Here is a 23,140-nt window from a genome sequence, read left to right on the forward strand (position 1 = left end):
AAAAATGCTCATTAACAAACAAGAAAGGAAATAAATGCATTTCAAGTACATAAGATGGAAAAAGAACATAAAACAAATCTTAGAAAAATGGAACACAAACTTCAATAAAATAAAAATTAGAAACTGCTTGTTAACTTATTTTAAGAAAATACAGAAGCCATTCACACACAAAATTAAGAATATAGAACTATAGTTACAGAAAATTAAAAGAATTACAAGACTGATTCAAAAATTCCTATGCAAATAAATTTGAAAATCTGGATGATCTTTTAGCAAAATATAAGTGACAAAGTAGACCCAGAAGAGGACAAAGGATAAATAGAAAATGTTGGGGGGGGGGGGGTGAGTACTCAAAAAATGCCAAGCTGAGGCAATTCTATTGGTGACTTCTTTTCAAAACTTTAGGGAACACATAAAGCTGACGTTTTAAAAATCTTTCCAGGGCACCGAGGCCAATGGGAGTTGGCAGCTTGACCCACACCACATCCGTATGGGATTGTCAGGGACATGGGTTGATAAATCCCGGCAGGATTAAATGCATTACTGGCAATGTCAGCAGGTTTTTATCTTGGCAGAGACAGGATGGTGCTTGAAGCAAGTAAAATAGCAAAAGAGGGCAAATGTTCTGCAGGTTAAAGGGATTTATTGTGATTTTATTCGAGCAAAACAACCCCTTCTCACTAAACTCATATTTGAATTGGAAGTTGACTATATTTTAGCTTTTATAGCTACGTTCCTATTTTAATTTGCAAATTTGTTTTGGTTTTCATATGAGCAAAAAAGTTTATACTTCATATTATGTTTGTATGAATTTATATAACAGCAAAGAAGAAAAAGGTCAAAGTTGAGATCTGTGAGAAAAAAAAAATTCTCTTAAAAGAGGAATATATATTACTCAATTTCAGAAAGTCAGCTCTAAGTGTCAGAGAAGGAGAACCACTGTCTTTCCTTTGAGTTTGGCTTTCTCTGCCTCTTCACACTGGAGTGGCAAGAGTTGGTGGGGAAAATCAAGATTTACATATAAGGGAGAAGAGCCAAGGAGGAACCTGGGCTGTCTTGGGTCAAGCCTGTTAGGTCTGTTCAGAAAATTGAAGGGATTCCCTGCAGCTCCAGTCTAGTCCAACTCATATGCAATGGGATTTCCACATGGGGATTGAGGCAAGCCTTAAGAGTTGTAAACAAAATAATCTGGCCCCGAGTCTCCTCTGCATGTGGACTCTATGCAGCAGGACACAGCTGGCCAAGGATCTGGGATCCTGGGTCTAGGCCATCTTTCCCTCTACAAGCAGCATCCACATCCTGCTTCCGCTCAGGATTAGGCACATTGCTGGACCTAAGTTTGGTCCTGGGGCCAGTGAAAGAGCTGGAAGCAGGTCACTGCAGGCCATACCTGTGGCCCAATCAAAGGCTATTTGGAAGCTGTGAAGCAAACAGATTTAGCACATCAGTTATAGAAGTTTTAGATGCTTAACAGAGCATCTAAAAATAAGAAGGGCCTTCAGAAATCACTTAGGCCAACTTCTATACCAATGAAGGAATCTCTTCTAAACCATTCTGATGGTACAGTCTCTCCCTGAAAACTTTAGTAATTGAGAATTCATTACTACTCTCTACCACTCTGCAGGAGGACCTTTTCTACTGTTGAAAAGAATCATTTGTCAGGAGGGTCTCACTTACAAGGAAAGAGTAACCATCACCCTAAAATTTTCACTACACTTTGGTTCTTTGGATAGAAAAAACTACTTTTTCCACATGACAATTGTTCTTCTCCCCAGGTTATACACTGTCTCCAAGAGCACCTGAGGTGATAAGCTATGGTTTCAGGACCTCTGACCTTCCAGTTAGTTATTCTCCTTTTAAAGCACTAGTGCCCGCAAAGTACTGCAGCACACCCACATCAGAACTTTACACTTTACTTCTTTTTCTTTATCCTATTAAGTGGTCAATTAACACAAGTAAACCTATAATTACAGATTAAGTCATTGTAAATAAGAAAATCAAGCTCCACGAAGTAGTAAAATCCATTTTATGTAATGTATTTAATGTAGGCAATACCTTTGCCAATAATATTGTAATTTTTTCTGTTCCATAAGATAGATTATTTTACATTTTTCCTAAAAGTGAGGTCTTTCTATACCTGATTTCCTTACCTTTAATGTGAATTGCCATATTGTAATCTCCCTCTTTCACAACATGGAGGGCTATACCTATGATAAGGTGAACAGTTTCTCTACTCTCAGAAGTCAAGATCTACTGAAAAATACAATTTCAAAAGTTGCTTGGATTTCTTGCTTCGCTCCATTTTTTTAAATGAAAATGAAAAAGAACTCTGTATCCCACCTCACATGACAGTGATAACTCAAGATAAAGGTTTAATAATTATTTTATTTATAAATTTCCACCAACTTTTGCCTGTCATATTATTCCAGGTATCACAGATGGATTATTTACAGTATTATCACATGTTCATCTGCATGAAAATCAGGGAAAAGAAGAGATATACAGAGTACATGAAGATGACATCTTATAGTTCACATTTACAGTGTAGTGCTTTGTAAACATACAGGCTTCTAAACTAGGCCTGTCCTATCATAATCCAGCTGCATGACCTTGGGTAAGTCACTTCTGTTTTCTCACTTTTAAATTATCTATCACCTGACTTCTCTACTTCATACTTAATTGGCAGCATGCAAAAATACCTCAAAAAATATCATGCATTGAAGCGTCAATATAATTACTGTACTTTATGTTTCCTCATTTTAGAGTAAGAGTACCCATATTTCTATGAAAGGCATTTGTTTGCAAAGTGATCCTTTTAAGAGAACTCTTAGGCATTAATTTTACTGACAGTCTTAAGCCAATGCCTCAATTCTTAGTAACAGGGTATGATAGTGAGATACACAACAATCTTAAGTTCTAGTTAGTAACTAATACAATGAAATGACTCAATAGATCCCTAAAATACTCCAAAAGTAATGAGGTAAAACCCAGGAGAAAAAAAGTCCATCGTGGCTTACTTAAATGATTTAAAATCCAAGTGAGAATCGTGGTAATTGGGAACCAACTTTTACCTAAATTGAAGCTTATTTGTGCAGAAAAACATCAAAAGATAATCAGTGAAAATCATATTCTCTATGAATAATTTCTGAAAATTAAAATTCTAACACTTTTGTTTCTGAAAAATTGCTTCTTTGTCAAAACATCTGGCACAGACTACACTGCCCTCAAATCAATGCTGTAGCCAGATGGTAAAGTCCTTCTGTCAAATTTTTTAGAAAGAGTCACATTGCTTTTTAACTGTAAAGTGAGTATCTCTAGGGTTTCAAAATTCAAGGTACAACCTGGAGGATATTTATGATACGTAAGGGAAGACTTTAGCATGCAGAATGGAACTACATAATTATGAATATCTGGCAAACCGATTGCTATTTGTGTATTTATAGGGTAGAGTCAACATGATTATTATGAGTTTTTGGAACCCTGGAGGAGAAGGGAAATAATGTGGGAAGTGTCTTGTCGACTTACCAAGTACCATTAATGCAGTCTCCAGACTATTACTCCCATCAGTTCCTTAGAACATTTTAGCCTTTGGGGACTCTAAGCCTTGGATGGAACTATTCAGGGAGTGGTTAGATATATGCAAACAGTTATTATGCTTGAGAAATGTTCTTGTTTATCAAAGTGAAAAGATAAACATCACACATGCTGAAAATGTGAAAATAAGGGTTTCTGAGAGTTGTCAATCATTTCGGTACCAATTAAAAAGTATCTTCATCTGATTCAACGTCACTTTTCGGTTTGGTAAGTCTCTCCAATTCTTCTCCATCCTAAAAGAAAGATGAAATCAGTAATTACAACAAACCTAGAAATGTATAATTTTTAATGATTATTAAGGAGAAACACTGACAAATTTATTTCACTAAACTACAACTATAATCTAGTCAAATGAAATTAAATAACTACTGATGTTCTTAGAAAGTGAATTTTAGACACATAATGAGATCACAAAAAAATCGATATACATCTCAGTACTTGAATTCCAAAGTTAACAGGAATGCAGTAAGGAGCACCCTCTGCTGGTCTTAAAGGGAAATAACTAGTGGTTTGAGAAAGTATAAACTAGGTCATTACCTAAATCTGTATATATATTTTTTTACCTGAAAAGTAGGGCAAGCAGTGTTATCAGACCACTGGAAAAGAATACAGGACTTTTGAAACTATACTCTGGCCAAGATCAGGGTATTTGGGACTCACCCTTTTAATAATTTTTTCATCTTAAGAATCTGCTGTATCACCACTTCAGAGATATCACTGATGGAAAGCTCTACTACGAATAGGCAAGAGATTTTCCCAAAGAGAAATGTTCATTTTGCTAAGTACTTAATATTCTGTATGTTCATGAAAATTGTAAATTTAAAGCTAGTTAGAGGGACACCTGGGTGGCTCAGCAGTTGAATGCCTGCCTTCGGCCCAGGTCGTGATCCTGGAGTCCCAGGATCTAGTCCCGTAATCGGGCTCCCTGCATGGAGCCTGCTTCTCCCTCTGCCTGTGTCTCTGCCTTTCTCTGTGTCTCTCATGAATAAATAAATAAAATCTTTAAGAAAAAGAAAAGAATTATAAGGAACTTGCAAAATAATACTTATCCAGGGTCACTGCATAAGTATTTTTCTAGGAAGTATTTTTCTCTTACTCATGAAGACCCTTTTCAAAAATCACCTTCTTAATGAGGTAAGACCTAGCCTTCTGGCACACTGGGGTTTCAACTCAGGGAAAATCAAGGAGCCAGGCCTTCCATTTATATTTAACAAGACTTACTAATATCAAAGATCAACTTTTCTTATGAATGAGGTATATTTCCCTGACGATGGTGGAGTGGAAAGAGCAAGGCACTAGAGATCAGACCTCATAGATTTAGTATCTTTTACATCCTTTCTATAACCCATGTAGACTGAGTCTGTTTATTTATTTACCAAACCAGAAAGACTGGCCAGGGTAACCTGTGGGATATCTCCCAGCTCTGTAGCTCTATAATATTCTAAGATACAACTAACACAGAAGGTCCTTGAAACTGTGATTTATATTTTTTCTCCACCCCTAACAGCATTATCACAAGCCCTTGAACATGTAAAGCCCAGTGAATGTTAGTTGAATAATTTTTAAAAGTCACAGAAATCCAATGCATCCTTTGATAAAATAAGCACTGACCGATTTCTCTTCTTGTGTAACCATGTGTCAAATATAGGAAGAATAGGCAAAAGGCAGCAGCCTCCCAAACTTACCCCAGAGGAGCGCTCCCAAAGACTGCCGCCTAGATCTCGGACTCTTTCTTGCCTAGGTGCATATTCCAGACCTTGAGGCTTGCTGGCTTTGTAAATAAATATGGAGAGAAGAACTGAGGGAGCTTCTAAGAAAAATTCTAGGGAGGGCCTGAAGTCAAAGACCAGCACAGACACTGTTGTGATGATGACAGTGGTGACCTGGGCCATCAAGACATGGAACATGTTATCCAGGAACTTCAGGATAAAAGCCACGGAGAGGCCCTGGAATGCAGTCACAAAAATAAGAGCAACTGAAAACACATTGTGGCCATAGAAAACCCCGCAGTTCTTAATCTGATTACGGTTACTGCCCTGAAGGCCCAGCGTCAGTCCATTAAAAAGGATGCCAAAGAAATAGAGTTTGCTGTTCTGTATGAAGATGCTTTCGGTGAGCTGGTTCCCTTCCTTCAGTATCTTTTCATTATAGATGTTGGCCATTGAAGAAATAAAACACTGGACGATGATCAGCACATGGCCCAAGCCGAGACGGATGTGGCTAAAAACCATGGCTGTGGCGTTCCACTTAGCTTCAGGAAAAGTCCATGCCTTTTCCGTGCAGTTGTCTTTTCTGGGACACTCACTTCTGAAAAGAAGGCAGGAATTGGATGGGCTGAAGAAGGCATCGTGATGAAATCCATGCCCTGCCAGGTTATGCTGGGACGTTTCGGTCCCAGCAGTGAGAGCCACAATGGACAGGAACAGAATCAGGAGGGAAGCCCATTGTATCCAACTTAGATGCCTCCTGTTCAAAGAGGAAGAACAAGATTTTACTACTATTTCCCTCCCTCCCTTCGCCCTGTCGACTGTTTCTACTGAAAATTCAGACACTTCAAGTACTTGGTTGAATAAACTAGACTGTTTTTGCTCCCCTTCCTGATCCAAGTTCAAAGGAAACCTGTTGGTGTCTCTGCTTCTTAAGCTTGGTATTTTTTATTTACCCCTGTAATAATTGCCCTTTAATACCATTCAGTCATTTCACCTCATTTTAAGTTTCCTTTTAACTTTAGATTTAACTAAGTCTCCTTTTTGCCTCCAGAGCTGATCTTAGATCTTCGTGACAATAACTTTTTGTCTTGCTATGAGGTAAGTTATGGTAGAGATTCTCAATCCGATTTCCACGAACATGAATTCGGAGCTTTAGAAATCCGCGAATCCTTGCAGTGAGTGCCAATTCTTCTATACAGGGGATTTCCCAGCCCCACCCCCATCAATCCCATAGACTCTTCAAAGCTCTGTCAAATTTCAAAGGTGTTTGTGACCCAAAAACTATTTAAGGAGGGAGCCTGCTCTTAGATCCATGGCCTAATCATAAAGCATTTTATAGCAAACTACTGGTTGGGACAGCATGGAAAAAAATATTTTTAGTGTTTCAGTTTACAAAATCTTAACAATGCTTTATCTCTTTACTTATTTTGCCTAAACACAAACCACAAACTTGTGTGATATAGAAGACAAACATATTGTCAATCTGTTCTGTGGATTCATTCAGTTCAAAAGACATTTAAATAAGCAACTACTATGTGCCAGGTTACTATGTGCCTGGGGAGATAAGACTTGATCTCCATCCTGAAGGAATTTACACTTTAATAAGGGAAAAGCCATGAAACTAAATAATGCAAACATAATGTGACAAGTGATACATAGAACCATTGGGTCACAATAAGGAAGGAACCCTTGAGTCCATAAATGGAGTTGGGCATTGTTTCAAAGAAAAAAAAAATGACCCTTGAAGTGAAACATAAAAAATAAACTGGAATCTGCCATGTGAAAAGGTAGTTGGTGATATATCCAGCCAGAGGGAAGTCTATACAAAGACAACAAATGTACAATGTTGACTAAGGATAGCGGAGTAGCTGACACAGGTTGGGGTAGATAGGGGGAAAAAAATTTTCAAGTTTAAAGATGAATTAGTCAGATGAAGAGGGAACACACACAGAGAGAACATAAGTAAAGGAAGAAGTGTAAAGCACCAGGTAAGAAATGGAAGTTTTAAGACTTTTGGAGCATTTACTGGATACCTTCTATGGGTCGGGCAATTTCTTTTCTAAGAAAGAAAACAGAGCTCTGAGAGGTTAACAGACTTCCCTTTCTTAAGGTCATGTATTTATGAAAAAGCAAGGAGGGGATCTGAACCATGGTGTGCATGTCTTCTTTTTGGACCAATGCACCTCTAAGGCATAATGTTTAAGGAGAATGAGTTCCCAAGGAGCATATATACAGGAAGAGGTATCTGATATCACTAATGCTTTCACAGAGCGTCATGGATTGAAACTGATAAATGCACACAAACCTAGACAGCAGCACGCACATGCACCCTATCATGCCTTCTCATGTATGCACTTTCTAACAACCAGACCTAGCATTTAGTTATGAGGCTACTATGCCAGGAGGTCAGAAACTATGTACTAATTACATAAATTTCTACAGGTGTAGCTGGTATGCAGTAAGTGGTAGAAAACAAATTGACTGGAAATAGAAAAGAGACATGAAAAGTATATGCTGGGCAGCCCGGGTGGCTCAGCGGTTTAGCGCCACCTTCAGGCCAGGACCTGATCCTGGAGTCCCGGGATCGAGTCTCGTGTTGGGCTCCCTGCATGGAGCCTGCCTCTCCCTCTGCCTGTGTCTCTGCCACTCTCTCTCTCTCTCTGTCTCTCTGTCTCATAAATAAACAAACAAACAAATAATTTTTAAAAAAGAAAAGTATATGCCCAATTTACAAAAACCATTATATAACCAATTATTGGATATTAAGACAAATAAAGTAATAATATAACTATAATTCCTTCAGAAGTTTTCCATTCTGAGAGCTATAGATTTTCCACTAATGCTGACATTGAGAAAAAAGAATCGAATTAAAGTCTTAAACAAGTTAATCAGTACTACTGTAAACATTGTTCATTTAAGATAATGATCCAGAAGAAGGTAAAAATTATTAAGAGTTAGGCTGAAAATGGTAGATTTTCAGCAAAGAAAATAAAGCTTAATAAATTATCCCATAAAGTCAGCTGATAGGTGCTTTTATAAATGACAATTCATGAAAGAATTTGCTTCTCACAGTTTAGTGGATACAACTGGTAGAAACTCACCTGATTTCTCCACTGCCCCAATAAATAATTTGTAAACCATTTGGATTTTTTTTAGTATAAATGTTCAATTTAATTTCAGTATAATAAAGACAAAAAAAAAAAAAGCAACTAACTTGTCACCCTGCAAAGTAACTTTAACATAAAAGGTTTAAACTTATTTTGTCAACATTTTCTTCATTGTATATAGCTTTAAAAAAATATCAGAAATTTGTGAGATATAGATTTACAAACAAGGCAAGAACATATACTCTCACATTCCTGGTGAGTTAATTCTGCCTTAAAGGGGCTCAAGTTATTAGTAATAAGATAGAAATTACAAGAAATCCTTTGACAGAGGTAAGAAACGATTTTAGCTGGAAATCATGTTGGTCTCATTTCTTCTCCTAGATAAGCAAATCATATGTTTAAATATTTACTAGAGCCAAATCTATCTCAAAAGTTTGGGATATTAATTTTTCTTTGTTAATATTAAATGAGAAATTAACACTTAGAATAAAACTTTTTCGGGACACCTGAGTGGCTCAGTGGTTGAACGTCTGCCTCTGGCTCAGGACGTGATCCCGGGATGTGGGATCCAGTCCCACATTGGGCTCCTTGCAGGGAACCTGCTTCTCCCTCTGCCTGTGTCTCTGCCTCTTTGTGTGTCTCTCATGAATAAACACATAAAATCTTAAAAAAAAAAAAAAACTTTTTCGATGAATAAAGGATAGTAATATCCACCTTTGAAACTGAGTGCTTACAGCTAGAAGGCTATTCTATCTGAGGGCTTCTGCTCCCAAATGAACTGCTTGCTCACAAAGAGTCTCTGTTCCTGTGTTTTTGCCAGGTGACCTCATTATTGTAATTAGATATTTTAATGATTACATAAATGATAAATTATGAGCAAAAGAAAAGGACTGCTGTTTTTATGAAAAGTTGCTTTGGGAAGACTATTTAAAGGCAAATTACTCCCAAGATAACCTGCCATCAAACTGGGTACAGATGAGCTAATTTTAAGATGAGGAAATAAATAATAAAAATCTACAATAATCTACGTTAAAAATATTTTTTTAAGAACTTGCTCTACTTTAAAGAAACTAAAACCAGAAAGCATGGATGATGTATAATGAATGCAGCTTCAAGAAAGATGCCAAAAAACTCCAATTAGCAAATCTCACACATTCTCAAAGGCCTGAGCCCTTCAAAAGAATGAACGGACATTTACATTTTAAGCTGTTTAAAGTATCTTGTTGTTGTTTTAGTGATTGATCACTTTGAGTTTTCCTAGTAACTGACAATTAATTTCAAATTCTGTCAGATAAGAGCATCTCTACCATATTTGGTGATAGTAAAACAGGACAGAACATGAAAATAATGAAGTGGAAAGACTCACAGGACTTTAAAAAACAAAACAAAACTGTACATATTTCTTAGTAGCACAGAGTGACCAGAATTATCAAGTGAATGATTTTGGAGCAATGCTCGTCTCAGTGAGTGGCACTTTTATTTTTCTGCTGATTTGGAGAGTAACTAAACGTTATCATAACTTCTAAGACACACCATCATGTATCAAAATGTTTTTCATTTTTTCCCAAACAGCTTCCTTTTGAAGATACCAGAGAAATTTATACATATTTTTTAGATGAAGGTGTTTGTTGTCTTTTGCCCCCAGATCTCAATGTTCAGGTTGATACTACTATTTCCTAAAGTCTAATTAAACAAAATAATACAACTTTGCCATGCCTTAAGAGCAAACCAGTAAGACTCCGAGGCAAAATGCCTGTCACTGTGGACCAGTGGCTACACTTAAAAAACAAAATCTACACATTCATATGGGGTTTCTCTAGAACATCCATTAAGACATTTGATTGATGTATTTCTTTGTACCACACTTCCAAATTTTTCCAAATTATTCTTGCATTAGTCACTGGACTTTTTTCCTAGACTGTGTAGACTTACACTCTTTATCTATAGGAGAAAGGTATTTGATGGCTCTGCTAAAGTCAAGTGTAAGACAAAAGCTTTAATATTCTAAATGTAGGTGGGAGGAGTGGGTAACAGGGTGATGGGCATTAAGGAGGGCACATAATGTAATGAGTACTGGGTGTTATATACAATTAAGGAATCACTGAATCTACCTCTGAAACTAATAATATACCATATGTTAATTGAATTAAATTTAAAAAATGTAAAATGAGTTATTTATGGCAAAAAACATTAAGAATATGCGGTAAGACTCAAGCTGCTACTCCTGAGTCAAAATTTTATTGCTAAGGGTAAAAGTGGTTCACAAAGGGCAGACTGAATAAGGAAAGCCAAACAAACAACATTTAAAATGTCTTAATAGATAATACAGTACTTGGAAGACATTCTCATAAAAAGACAGTATTGGATTTATTATATTCTGTTAGCACTATTAAAAGTAGCTTCCGTGGTGATTTGTGAATCAGTCAAATTAAAATTCCCTGTAGGAGCTAAGTTAGTGCCTGTAAAAATAATAAAAATGGAGTGATTTTATTGTCTGTTTAATTAACTTCAAAGGATTCAAAACAGACATTTACAACAAAGCAAACACAGGTCTAGAATTTACTGCTCTGAATATTAAAAGTAAAAATATGTAAAAAAGCTTTTTGGAACTTTAGTTCCTAACAAGGTTATTATTAAAACCAGCAACAATACAATTAATTTTATTACAATTAATAGTATTAAAAGCAAACATTTACAGTTTACAGTAAAACCAGATTTGGATTTGGTTACACTACAAATTAACTTTCTTAATACAAACAGTTAAATGCTTAATGCTTTAGCAGGACCATCTCTGCCATGTGCTAGTTCTCTGCCCTGAAAGGGGCAGTTGACTTTGAACTTGTCCCTCTGCCTCAAACCCTGCCACCCCACATGCTCCCTCCCCTGTCATCAAAGCCACCTAAATGCTGCAAAATGCCTGGTGGCTCTGTGCACAGACTCAGATTGGGATGAATCTACTGATGAACAGGGACAAGAACTCCTGCCTCCTACGGTTATTGTGGGGTTAAGTCTAGATAGGAGAAAGGCCCTTGGTTCAGCCCTTGGCCCTGAGGAGTCCTTACTGTGTTATCTATCTTCTCACTGTTCAGCTGAAAGCCTGCCTCCCTGGTGCCTACAAACGAACGGGCCAGCCCTGGATAAAGCCTTTCTGGGAGGCCCCCTATCTGACCTCTGAGCCTCAGCTCATGCTCTGCAGTATATTAAAGAAATAAATAAAAATATTATATACAATTAAGGCCACAGCTAGAACTATAGGCCAATTCCAAACCTGGAAATGCATACTTTGCATATTTTTGCTTTGGTAAATTTAATTTTAAATAGCTGTACCTTTGACATAATAATAACGTATTATATAAATATAATACCATGTGTACCCATAAACCGTCATTTCACTGGGAAAAAAATTTTTACTTAGAAAAGCCCAACATGTGTTTGAGACCCCTTTATGAGACTCTCTTATTAAATAATGAACTTTTTATTATGTGGCAGAGCCAATTTTTTTCTCCATGGACATGTGTCTCTAATTTTATGAGAGGAATCAATATAAAGATATTACTGTTTAATTTCTCAGAAGTCAATTTTTTATCCTATAAGATGACTTTTATGTTGATTTTAAAGACTTCCAAAAATTTTTTGAATAGCATTTTGGAATAGTTGAATTATTGTCACAATTCATAAATAAAATCAAGAACCTGATGCAAAGCAAACTTCAGTGCACTCTAACATTTAACCTGGATGAAATATAACTTTCATTTTTACCCCCATCTCTCATGTCAACAGTTAAATTGAAGACTTCCTCAGGGTAAAAAAGTCTTTCAAGAACTCCATATAATTAAGGTACTGAATTCATCATGGATTCAACAAATATTTACTGAGTATCTATGTACTAAGCCAGTCACCCTTTTGTACACATAAATTATGAAAGCACATATTATGACATGGCATATTGAGAAATAAGAAATTAAAAGGGAAAGTGAACACAAAATTAAAAAAAAAAACAATCACAACAAATATAACAAGAAGTTAATTTTATTTTTATCATCAGCATCAAGTAACAAAATAAACTGGAGTCAAGTACCCAGATCCCATTCTACCTTAGAACATTTTGGCCTTTGTGTGGCAGCAGAGCCTATTTACCTAAAAATGTTTATTTTACTCAAAGGTCTTCTTGGAGAAAGGAAACACTGGTGACAATATTTTTAAAAGTTAAGAAAAATCTATCATTCTTATTAATTGTAATTTTGACTAGATTCCTCATGAAAATCCTCTGCCAATCAGAGCTCAAATTATGCACTTTGAACATAATTATTAACTATTTGAGATGAGTATAGTTAATAGCTAATAGTTAATAGAGAATAGTTAATAGAGAATGTGCCACTCTTTATCATCTCCAAACTACAAATGACAAATGTATTAACAATATTTAGGACCTTCTTGGTTCCCTACCAAAGTATAGAGATTCTGGGAGGAAAAAAAGCTCACGAATTCTTTGTGGAAAATTTGGCACTAAAAATTAAAATAAGCCAATTACCTTTTGTCTTGTTTTGTTTTCTTTTAAATGGTAAGAAAAAAACTTCATACATCTAGTTGCAAAGATTTAGACGGGCCAGCACTGGAGTTGCTTTCTAGACGGGTTAAACAATTTTGTCCAAAACACAAAGCCAGTTAGGAATAAAATCCAGGCCCTGGGACTTGGGAGGGTTCAGTGCTCTGGGTATATCATCTGAAATAAGGCTGCGCTGTTTTAAAGTATGATATATGCTTTCAGAGCAAGTTACTTACTTCAGCACTATCCTGAATAGAAGAGCTGTTGTTATAATGCTAAAATTTGAGAAGATAACAGCCATGGCCTAGAAAGAAGAAGAAGATAGAGTTACAATCCAAACAAAGTAGTGACCTCAGAAATCTCCCAGTTTGCTGGTTTACCTGACAAAAAAAGCTTTTTGGTCAAGAACCTGAGAGGTTACCAGGGCAGCTATTTCACTAGAGGATTAAATTCCATTTTTATTGGGTGTTAAATTTATGCAGATATGACCAAATTATTATACAGGCTTTAAAAACATTTTAAAATTGTTTAATAATCTGTGCAGATCTGGAAATGCTTAGAAATTCGAAATGTCCAGGTCTAGAAATAACAGCTACCTTGTTTATGAAGCATCTTTTTCAAGCTCCTTAAGTGCTACTTTTCACACTGTTTCCAAAGGTACAGGGAAGGCAAGTACTATTAGACCCATTTATACATTAAGAAAATTGAGGTACAGATTTTTAAACATCTTTACTATTGCAGGAATTTAATCAGTTCTCCTGGGTGAACTGCAGTGACTTTGTACCAGTGATTCAATACCAGACTCCTATTGGATAGTCCTTTTATTCATATTCATGTTGTTTAAATATGAATTCATATTCATGCCAGTCATATTGGCATGAATATTCATATTTTATTCATATTGTTCTAAATACTTAGAAATGTGTTAGCCAGATTTTATAAAGGACTCTTTTTGTGCATTCAGTCATATTTCACATATGAGAATATTAGCCTGAACATGTATATATTTTGGCTGGTAAAGTATGAAATTTCATCATTGCTCCCCATGATTGGATCTGACAACCTTAACAATTTTTAAAAACAAATCCTACTTATTGACTTCACTTTACTTTTTTCCTTGCTGTCAGTTTAAATCGACTAAACTCCAAAGAGTATTTTTCAATAGTATTATATAAGCAGCAAACATGGCTAATGTGCCGGTGAATTAAAGAAATAAGAATAAACCCAATAAAAGCCAGCAAAAATTCCAAGAACACAACATTGTTGTTTTCCCACTGAATTTTTTATGGGAAGCACTATTTTAAAGATTTCTCAATGTCCTCCGGAGATGAACGTTTATAAACCCCTGGGTAAGGGGAAGATGAAGAGCTGATTGGGAAAGTAAGTGGCTGGAAGAGGGAGGAGGCAGTGGCTCTGATCAGTCACAATAATGGTGCACACATACCTAACACCAAGCAGCCTGGCTGACCCATGAATTCTAAAACTGCTTTCCAAGCAACAGCACAGAATAAACAAAGCACCAGAGCTCTTTGCCCCAAAACTTCCATGCGTTATCTATTTAATTCTTTCCAACTAGACTTGCGTTATCTATTTAATTCTTTCCAACTAGACTTGGGCATGGCAATACACAGAATATACCATGTGATTGATTTTGTAATATCTGTGGTTGTGCATAATGGGGAAGGAAGAGCAAGGAAATAAGATGGAAGAAGAGGGAAGCTGCAATTTGCTTTCATATTGGTGATGTGGGAAAGGGATATAAATATAGAGGTAATCTAAATAAAATACAACAGACATGTGCTCATTGATGTGAATTATCATGTTGTTGGGTACAGGAATTCTCAGATCTGAAAAACAAAGTGGAAGTAAGAACTTACGAGAGAACACATTCTTATGTTCAAAGCACTTACTAATAATAACATGGATCACAGAGCTGAAAGGAACTTCAGGTGATCACAGGGCCCAGGTTCCTGCCTTGTGTTGGTATGGTAACGTTATCCTATTTTACAGACAGACTATTGACACTTACAGTAGCTGGGGGTTGCCTGGTTACACACCTTCCTAATTGTGCAAAAGAATCAAATTCCTGTTTTCTACTTAGTGCTCTACTGGTTCCTCTTTCTTGTCCCACTCCCAAGCGGATCTGGCTATATCTAAGAGGCTTCACATAGAGAACTAGTGCCAATGAAAATCCTATTTATCATCAAAACGTCTAAATCTATTCTTTAAAGAAATTTAAAACACATTTTGGCAACAATGGCAACAGGAATTTTCATTTTATAAAACATTAGGGGGAAAACACACGGTAGTACTGAAAAAAGGAAGACCAAATTTTAATTCTGATTACTAATGATTTCTCAATTGGCATGGAGGATGCCAAGAGAGATAAGAAACATCCCTAGTATTATCAGTTATAGACAGCATTTAAAGCTGGGAGAATGTATTTTCTACCCCTAAAGACCTTGCTGCTTAAATGACAGGACAAACAGGAAAAAAGTCATGCAAACAGAATGCATATATCGCATGAAAGTAGATATAGGAAATAGTAGTACACGGAGTATACGATTTTCTGAGTTCGTCGTGGACACCTGTTTGGAAGTCCTGAATGCTGAAGTTAACAGAGGTTGGTGACCACAGGACGGCTAGGAAACAGGCAGACTGACTAAGGTTAAACAACGAGAGATGACTTCACACTTATTGCCAGGGGGCAAGTCCTGCAAAACAGTCAGCACAGCTTTCTTCAGCAACATTAAACAGCGAGAAAATGCGACAAGCAGAGTGGTAATTCAGTATTCAAATGATTCCGATGATTCTAGTCAAACCTCAGGAAGACCACTGAGGGCAAAGAGAAACTAACACTGACAATGAAACTGATAAAAAAGATTAGTTCTGGGATTCATTTCTCTACGTTTTCCCAAAGCTGTTTTCTATCATAATTACTTACAGGCTGAAGGTAGGAAATTACATAGAAGACAATCAAATTATCCAGGAAATAAAGAAAGGCAGGAATGGACCACTTCATGAAATTACAGAATTCCTTCCAGGAAGCACATCTCAAGTTTCTACTTTGATGATCTTCTAAAGAAAGACAGACAATAAACAAAGGATCTTGATGAGAATGCCCATATTTTTAGACGAAGTAAGTTGTATTTGATTACTGATATAATTCTTTGAAAGAGGCTTAATGAATTTGCTTTTATCAGTGACTATTAGCCTCAAGAAATCAAAGGCAATATAAGATTTCATTATGGTCTCTCTTCAACCTACCACCATGCTCAACTGATAATCAGCAACACCCTCAGGAATACCTAATTCCCGTTAACTTGAAACATCACTTAAAACATCTCAGGATACTTACAGTTTCCCTTACTACTATGAGAGCCTAAAGCCAAGGGAGAGAGAGCAAGAAGCTAGAATATAGAGAAAAAAAAATTCCCAGCATAAATCCAGAGGGGACCGGGAAAAGAAGCTACCAGGTAAAAATTTACATATATGGGAGTAAAGAAAATTAAATTTTACTAATCCCAGTATGAGTTATGATCCCATCTCTAGATTTCCAAAAACTTAGGAAAAGGTATTGAAACAAGAAAATGTAAAAGAACATGCAAAAATAGAAAACAATTTAAGTATAAGCTCTGCCAATAATGCATAAATTTCATGAGATTAAGAAATGTATTCCACCAAATAGAAACTTTTAAGAATAAAAAGAAATCTTCCTGGAAAATACCTTTAATACTCTAAATTCTACTTTACCATACATGTGAAGGCAGATCAAAGAATGGAGAGCTAAGGCTTAATGATTGGGGAATCAAGGTGGAGAATATATAGTACATGTGAGGAGCCACAAACGGCCAGATGCTTTAGATGTGAGGAAAGGATGGGTATCCTTGCTTGATAACTGATGAAACTGTAACTCAGAGAAGTCAATATAATCTCCCCCAGAATATTGTGTCTCTGCCTCTAACCCACTATACTACCTCCCCTGTAGGAAATGAGGACTGTTTTTACCATACGCTACGTATTAAATCAGACAGCAGTGATTTAGAAAATCCTAAATTTGAATAAAAACTAACTAGCTATGTGACCCAGCAAAGGAAGTAGAGCAATGGCCAAGACACTAGGAAAACAGGAGTTGGAGTCCTGGCCCTGCCCCCTCCTACCCACCACTGCATAACATTTTCTCTTTGATCCTGCTTCTCCACTTGCAAAACATGGGTAATCATACCTACGTTTGTATCTTAGCGTCCTCATATACAAAATTAGTGAGCTAGACTAACATCGAACGTTTCTTTTAGTTCTAAAATGTTTTGACTCTCTCATTTTTAACAAGTATAGAGTACCACTTCAAGACTCACCTTTCTTTACAACCCAGAATGACACAAGCACACAGAAAACTAGCTTCACCAATTCTGAGCACACATTCACGGTAGTTGGAAGATAATCATACTTGTTTTCTGAAAAATAACAGAAATTTTTTTAACTATAAATTTTTATATATAAAACTATATATATAAGTTAATTATAAATTCTATATAATGCTTATATGCAGTTGATATTTTATAGCTGTTTTAAAACTTTATCCAGTTGGCTTGTTTTCTCGGATTTTTTTAATCAATTCACCTAATGTATTCACTATCCCCACCGCATTCACTGTTTTATTATTCTTGAGTTTGATAAACAGGCTTCTAATGTTTTCATCCAAGTTGCTGATAAATATGGGGAAGAGGCCAAGGCCTCTTTGGGGTATGGCATTAGAGACGGACTTTTAAACTGACCATTAATTAGCACTCAGGGACTGACTCATCAAAAGCTATGAATTTATCTGGCTGAATTAGGACCCAGGCCTGGTTCCTCTTGTGTGATTTGTCTGTCTTGCTAGAATCAAGGTACACTGTTTCGCATCCTGGCATGTACAGAAAACAGCATTTGTTTGGCACTCTGGGATAAACAGCACATTGGCATAAAAGAAGGAATTTATTAGAGGCAAGAGGCAACTGCCCAGGGCTCTGGCTACCTCTAGGGCTGAGAGGAAATATTTGACATATCCAAACCCACTGACAAGTTGGGAAGATAGTTCTTAACTTACAAGTCAATTTAATTAGGAAATGAGGTGAGGTCAGTATGCCTTGGTCTTAGTTATCACCTCTGTCTATTCCAAATGCTGACAAACAACTTGCTGTATGACTTTGCTACAGACAAACATAAATGTTATTAGGTCCTATTTTAAGGAATGCATTTCCCCCGCTTTTGAAACATTTGCTTGTTTCCCTTGGTCATGATATGAAAAACTAAAACTGGCCAAGTACAGGGGAAAAATGCCAGTTCAACATTCTTTCTATCCAGAAGACTTTTTTTCTTTTTTTCTGTGGTTTCCCTTGACCTTCTCAACCTAAGCATAGTCAATTCTTTGTTCATCTCGGATCTTGTTGCACTACCTATAAACCTTCATAACAGTACTCATCATGCTGTATTATAGTTACTTCTTCTGTGTATATCATACCCTTAGAACGTAAGCTCCTTATGAGAACAGGCCCACGTTAGTCATCTTCATATAACTGGCAGGTAACAGTATTCTACGTTTAATAAATGTTCACTTGAATTTAATACTTGCCTGTTATATTTTCTCCATTATTTGAAGCCTAGATAAAGCATCTCCTGTTCCCTGCTCTGAGCTTAAAGCGAGGCTGAAATCATACTCTGCTATCTGCCAATAATACTTTGCACTGATCTCTATGAAATACACAAGAGCAAACATGCATACAAGAATGAGGGGGGCTTCAGGTTACAACTCTCAAACTCTTGCCACTGCTCGAGAACTCACTTTGGCTTTTATTCATTTATTTTTAAATTCTATTTCTGTCATGGTAGATCCCAAACTATGACTCAGCATCACGTCAGACTTCCTTCCACATACCTTCTGCCCTCACTCGTATACCTTATTTACATCGCATCCATCCGTATCCATCTGTTTAGTCCAAAGAGGGGCCATGATCCCCCTATGACCCATTCTTCCCTTTAAAACTTTCCTTTCTCTTCAGGAACTTTGCTCCAATAAATACTTCCTCTGGATTCTATTAATTGGTTTCCTCCCCTTGGCCCGTAAGTATGCTCAAACTGTCCCATCCAAAAATAAAATTTAAGACCCTACCCCTGCCCTAGCAACCATACTTTCTTTTTCTTCCTAAAATAGAATCAACATTCATTATCTCCATTTTACCCACTTTCCATTCAGGGCTAATTCCCAAGCAATCTGGTTTCTGATCCCAACACTTTATACAAACTTCCTAGTCTCTGAGATTATTAAACATCTTCTAATTACTAATTCCAAAGGGCATGTTTTAATCCCTATCTTATTTGATGGTGCAATTTCCTTTGCTTCCAAACTCATTTCCTTCCCTTCATGAGCATTTAGTTTTCTTATTTCTCTAATGATTCTTTCTTAACATCTAAGTGTCGGTATGGCTCTTAAATGTTGGCATTCCTTGGAGTTCTATCCTTGGCTCTTATTTTCTTATTCTGTGTGTTCTGCTCCTATGGTTTTAAATGTCAATTTAATATTAATGTCTCCAAATCTGTATCCTGGAACATTTAATGCTCACTAAACATATCCACACAAATAACTACCTCCTATTTATAAATTTAATTGGTATTTCCTTCACATATGTGATTTGCTAGACAGCGTAGAATATTGCAATGAACAAGGACATAGCTCCCGGCCTCATGGAAGGTACCTAACTAAAATTCTGTAATCTTTCTGAATTCTGTCCAACCTGCTTTTTCCTCCTAGTAGCTTCCATCTTAGCTAAGAACACCATCAATCAATTTACTTAAGATCCTAAATCAGAAACTTTTGAACTATCCAATATATCACATCCTTTAATCTCCACATTCAATACATTCTCTGAGTCCTGTCTTTTCTATGTTTAGAGTATTTCTTGAATCTATCCTCTCTCATCTCTATCCCTACCTCCAAAGCCTTGGTTAGTCTTCATCTGTGGCTTGAATTTGCAATAATCCCGACTGGCTAATTTGCCTCCAGTCTCTTCTGAGTCCACACTCTAACCAGCTATCGTAACAGTCTCTCTCACTTTGTTTACAATCCTTCAAGCATGCCCTATCCCCTAGACTCTAAGGCCTAGAGAATAAAGTCAAAGTCCCAGCTCCTTAGCACATGAAGTCCTTAGGTATCTGATCATGACTTTCCCCTCTGGTCAAAGACTTCTTGCCTTTTTCCTCCAAGTCCTTAAACTTTCTGCTCAGTAATTCTAAAGTAGACGTTCTTACAATTCATCCTTTTTTCTTTACGTATCCATTCATTTCTATGGATTGTTGCTTCTGTTTTGAATACCCCTGCCTACCTGTCCTCTTGTGGATCAACATCGCCCTATCAGGGAAGTGTTCCCGGATCCCTTTGCACTCCACATCATCGTCTCCCAGACGGAATATATCACTTCCTCATCTAACCTATCTGCATCTTTGGTATAGAACTGCGTTTATTCTACTGTATTTTTAGGATGTTTCACACGTGTGGCTTTCCTAATTAACTGAGTTCTTGAGAACAATGTCTAAGTCTTACACACTTTGAACACTGCTACTAATACTTGGCCTTGTGCCCAAGAGATAAATGTTAACTGAAGTAAAGACTTATATACACATCTGTCTCCCGAAGCAGACCATTAAGGGTCATGGTATGATGACTTTATGTGTCCTCAATAACTAGTAAGAGGTTCTCAATACAGCTTTGTAGAATTAAACTTTATCTAAATACTAAATTCCTACGTAAAACAAACAAACAAACAAACACAACACCAGAAGGGGTGCCCAGGTGGCTCAGCTGGTTAAGTGTCTGACTCTTGATTTCAGTTCAGGTCATGATCTCAGGATCATGAGATCAAGCCCTGCATTAGGCTCTGCACCAAACATGGAGCCTGGTTAAGATTCTCTCGCTCCAAAAAAAAAAAAAAAAAAAGGCAGCCCGGGTGGCTCAGCGGTTTAGTGCCGCCTTCAGCCCAGGGCGTGATCCTAGAGACCCAGGGCCGAGTCCCATGTCAGGTTCCCTGCATGGAGCCTGCTTCTCCCTCTGCCTGTGTTTCTGCCTCTCTCTCTGTCTCTCTCCTGAATAAATAAAATCTTTAAAAAAAAAAAAAATCTCTCTCCCTCTGCCCCTCCCCCACACTGTGCACAAGTAAGCTCTCTCTTAAAAAAAAAATACCTCTTCGGCTAATAATTTCAAAGCTAATAATCTCTACTGCCACACTGATGTAGTAATTAAGACAACACTTCACAAATGCCAAGTGACCACGTATCTATTTCAAAGTAATTTATAATTACACATACTGTACAGACCCAAAGATACCTATTGACTAATGCAATAGTCAGATGTTGAGACCTGTTCTCTAAAGGGTTTGATGCTGTACCTGACTAACCCAAATTTCACTCAGTTTCAAAAATTTTTCTTGCAGAGGAATGAAGTGTTACAGAATCAAATTTAAACATGCCTTATCGTTTACATGAAGCAGCGTACCTGAAAGGGTATTATCTCTATTTTACATGCAAGGAGACCAAAGACAGGAGGCAGAATGTGTGATTAGATGGAAGTGCTTCATATATTCCAAGTCTTAACTTACCTTCATTGGCCGAATATTTTACCAGTAGGATTCGACTTGAACTTAAGGCAATGAACACGGTGCCTAGCAGGAATGTATACATTGTTGACCAGGAGCAGAACACAGGGCGGCCACAGCACTTGCTTTCCATAGCAGTGTTTTTTAATTGCCTTAGAAAGAACATCTTGGTGAGCAATGCTCCAGGCAGATAAAGCATAGCACAAATATCACTGACAAGTGAAGAATGGAAAAGATATTTTGTAGATGTCTGGCTACAGTTCTATCAAAACCAAGAAAATTGGGCAGCCCGGGGGGGGGGGGGGGGGGGCTCAGCAGTCTAGCACCGCCTTTGGCCCAGGGCCTGATCCTGGGGACCCGGGATCGAGTCCCATGTCGGGCTCCCTGCGTGGAGCCTGCTTCTCCCTCTGCCTGTGTCTCTGCCTCTCCCTCTCTCTCATGATTAAATAAATAAAATATTAAAAAAAAAAAAGAAAGAAAATTGAGAACAAGACAAACTATGGGGAAGGGGGGTGGGGAGGGAATGAAAAAGAGTCACAACTGGATAGGAGGGGCAACCTGAGAGACAGAAAGAAAAGGCAGTGCCAGATTTTAAAGTGCTGCCCAAAGTAGCAGGTGAGCAAGCGACACTCTGGGACCGCGCAATTCTGCAGAGAGTGGCCTCAACTTCCACCCCTATTAGCAACTTTGCTGCGGAGGAAGAGATTTTCAGATTTCTGTCCCTCTCCTCGGCGGCAGCTCTTCCCTAGAAAGATGGGCGGGGGGTGGGGGGGAAGAGCTGGCTGGGAAAGATTTCGTGAACAATAATAACCAGCCAAATGGAAGTATTTGGAACAAGTCAGAGCTGAGAATCTGTACTCGTGCTGAAAGCAAAAAGAGAACTCAGGAATCAAGGGGCTGGAAGATCGTCTTTTGATAAGTTGAGGAAACTAAGCTGTGGGCTGGGTCACTTGCCCAGGGCCTCCCAGAGCAGGGATGATGCCCTGGGCCTGGGAGACCGGGGAGGGAGGGACAGCCCACCTGCGCTCCAGCGTGGAGCCCTAAGAGGCGCCTCCCTAACCTGGGAGGCAGGATTCCCTCCGGGGGGGGGGGGGGGGGCTGGTCGCACATGCGCAGTGGCGATCTCGAGCGGCGCGCGCTCCCCTCCCACGCACGCGCACTTCTCTGCCAGCCGGGTGAGGTTACCTCCGTCCGTCCGTCGGGCTTCTGGTAGAGGAGCGCACGTCCTAGAGCCGAGGTAGTGGCCATGCAGCTCCGCAGAGGCGGCAGAGGCTGTTAAGGTCCATAACTGCGGAAGCCATGGGGAGGAAGGAAAGGCGAAAAAGCCTCGGCCCGCGACCCTCCTATTCCGGAACGAAAAGCATAATAACGTCCGGACTGGGAGAGAGCGGCCCCGGCACACAGTGCGCACGCGCGCCCGGCGTTCCGCTTCCGGGAGGAGGGGCAGGAGCGTCCTGAGCCCGCCCCAGCGCGCCCTTTCTCGCGTCACGTGCCGGGGAGTCCTGGGTCACGTGAGGCCCAGGTGGCGGCGGAGCTACGGCGAGAGAGAGAGAGACGGGG

The 23,140-nt window shown here is 38.2% G+C and overlaps 1 protein-coding gene across 6 annotated transcripts in view; it reads right to left on the reverse strand.

Annotated features, from left to right (window-relative positions):
• Positions 1–22,904, reverse strand: part of SLC35A5 (solute carrier family 35 member A5) — a 29,745-nt gene extending 6,841 nt beyond the window's left edge. For 2 of the 6 annotated variants that reach the window (XR_005990332.1, XR_005990333.1), the window contains exons 1-7: positions 22,766–22,904; positions 21,584–21,792; positions 17,312–17,410; positions 15,901–16,034; positions 13,193–13,260; positions 5,280–6,060; positions 3,526–3,827 (exon numbers count right to left, since the gene is read on the reverse strand). Coding sequence is in view for 4 of the 6 variants with exons in the window: in XM_041771744.1 (XP_041627678.1) it covers positions 3,759–3,827; positions 5,280–6,060; positions 13,193–13,260; positions 15,901–16,034; positions 17,312–17,410; positions 21,584–21,779 (1,347 nt within the window). In the remaining 2 variants the exon portion in view is untranslated. Of the gene's footprint in view, positions 1–2,367; positions 3,828–5,279; positions 6,061–13,192; positions 13,261–15,900; positions 16,035–17,311; positions 17,411–21,583; positions 21,793–22,765 lie in introns of those variants that run through there. The other 4 variants (XM_041771758.1, XM_041771744.1, XM_041771763.1 and 1 more) reach the window with 4 other exon arrangements.
• Between the last annotated feature and the right edge of the window lie 236 nt (positions 22,905–23,140).

This window comes from Vulpes lagopus, chromosome 1 (genome assembly GCF_018345385.1).
Source record: "Vulpes lagopus strain Blue_001 chromosome 1, ASM1834538v1, whole genome shotgun sequence".
Lineage (NCBI taxonomy): Eukaryota > Metazoa > Chordata > Mammalia > Carnivora > Canidae > Vulpes > Vulpes lagopus.